The sequence below is a fragment of the Galeopterus variegatus genome, unplaced genomic scaffold (assembly GCF_000696425.1).
Source record: "Galeopterus variegatus unplaced genomic scaffold, G_variegatus-3.0.2 Scaffold3392, whole genome shotgun sequence".
In the NCBI taxonomy this organism is placed as follows: Eukaryota; Metazoa; Chordata; class Mammalia; order Dermoptera; family Cynocephalidae; genus Galeopterus; species Galeopterus variegatus.
This window is the reverse complement of record NW_007729503.1, coordinates 20,959-22,598: the sequence shown is the minus strand read 5'-3', so window position 1 is coordinate 22,598 and position 1,640 is coordinate 20,959. Positions and strand designations below refer to the sequence as shown.

The window sequence follows — 1,640 nt, the reverse complement described above, 5'->3', positions numbered from 1 at the left end:
GGTAGGAAATCAACTTAAAATTGCTAAACAGATGAAATAAGTAATTATTCCCTAAGTCTGGGTTTCTCAAACTTGGCATTAATGACATTTTGGACGGGATAACTTTCTTGTTGGGAGCTGTCTTGTGTATTATAAGATGTTTAGCAGCATTCCTGGCCTCTGCCTATTAGCTGCCAGTAGCACCTCCTCTTACAGTTGTGATAATCAAAAAACGTCCCCAGACATCGCCAAATGTCCCAGGGAGGGAAGAGCCAAATCACCCCAGTTGAAAGCCACTTCCTTAAGGAAAAGGAAGCAATAAAAAGAACTTTTTGTTGTTGTTGTTGTTGCCCAAAAGTGTGCAAACATTCTAGTCCTCTGGGAAGTTATTCTGTAAGTTTTGCCTGCTAAGTTTACTCAGGTCCATTAGACATATAACAGATTTAATCTCTAGGAGGTTCCCCAGGCCCTGGAGAAAGGCTTAATTACCATATTCCAGAACTTGTCAAATGCAACGAGGAAGCCTGTACAGACGCCCCGAAGTCCCTTGAAAGTGCGGATGTGAACATTCACCTTTACCCCCTCTCGGATACAACGATGGAGTTCACCCAGAGGGCTGCCTTCGTGCACTGAAACAAGAGAAAAACAGTACAGCATAAACATCTGCCCTCCTTCCCAGAATTAACAGCCAAGACCACCCAACCATGTCCGGAAATACAAGGCAACACAGTGCAGTGACAACCTCCCCAATGGGCATCATGGCTAGTACAGACAACACACACTGAGATGAGACTAGATTCCAACAGAACATGGACAAACCATAGGTATGGATATCATCCAACTGTGCCACTACCTATATAGCCTTGATTCTATGATGTTACTGATTCTAAGAGCACCATCATTTAAAACTTTTAGTGGCAAAAAAAGAAATACCATATTAAATGTACACACCAGCAGCTAGATTCTCAATTCTGTGCCTTAAGTCAACTTTTTTCAGCATAATTCTCATGAATCACATATCTAGCCTGTGCCTTCCAAAGAACCAAAAACCTTGTTCATGTCTGAAGGATAGGAACTGTGTGCACATTTTCCCTTAAACATGTGCAAGCCTCTCAGAGAGAATGGCCTTTTGGCCCCATGAATCTGAGCTACTGCATGCATAAGCTCTATGGAGTCACTAGTGTTCTAATGTATATCATCTTTACAGTAGGAGGAAATACTGTTATATCCTAAGCCTTGATAGCGTAAAAGGCCTGCTGAACATCTGGTTCCTATGAGATTGCTAATAAGCATGATCTGAAAAGAGCAGTATGACAATTCATGGGAAAAATATTGGGACTACAAATTTCAGCTTTTATTATAAGGGATACTTTACTCAGCTTGGGAGCAGGGATGAATTTATTACCTCATGTTAACTTAGTTCTCACAATATGCTTGCTATAGTATATAAAAACTCCCAAAACACAAACACGCACACACAAACACACATACACACACGGTCTCAGTCTTTCTCTCCCAAATTTGCAAGGCAAAATTCTTAGATTATTTGCCCACGCGCACACACAAACACACACACACACACACACACACACACACACACACACACACGGTCTCAGTCTTTCTCTCCCAAATTTGCAAGGCAAAATTCTTAGATTATTTGC

General features: G+C 41.3%; 1 protein-coding gene across 1 annotated transcript in view; it reads right to left on the bottom strand.

Annotated features, from left to right (window-relative positions):
• LSM11 (LSM11, U7 small nuclear RNA associated) overlaps nucleotides 1-1,640 on the bottom strand; it is a gene marked incomplete at its 5' end in the record, with an annotated part of 12,602 nt that overhangs the window by 6,323 nt on the left and 4,639 nt on the right. Inside the window, 1 exon segment of the mRNA XM_008584867.1 lies at nucleotides 412-608. Within this exon segment, the coding sequence (XP_008583089.1) occupies nucleotides 412-608 (197 nt within the window).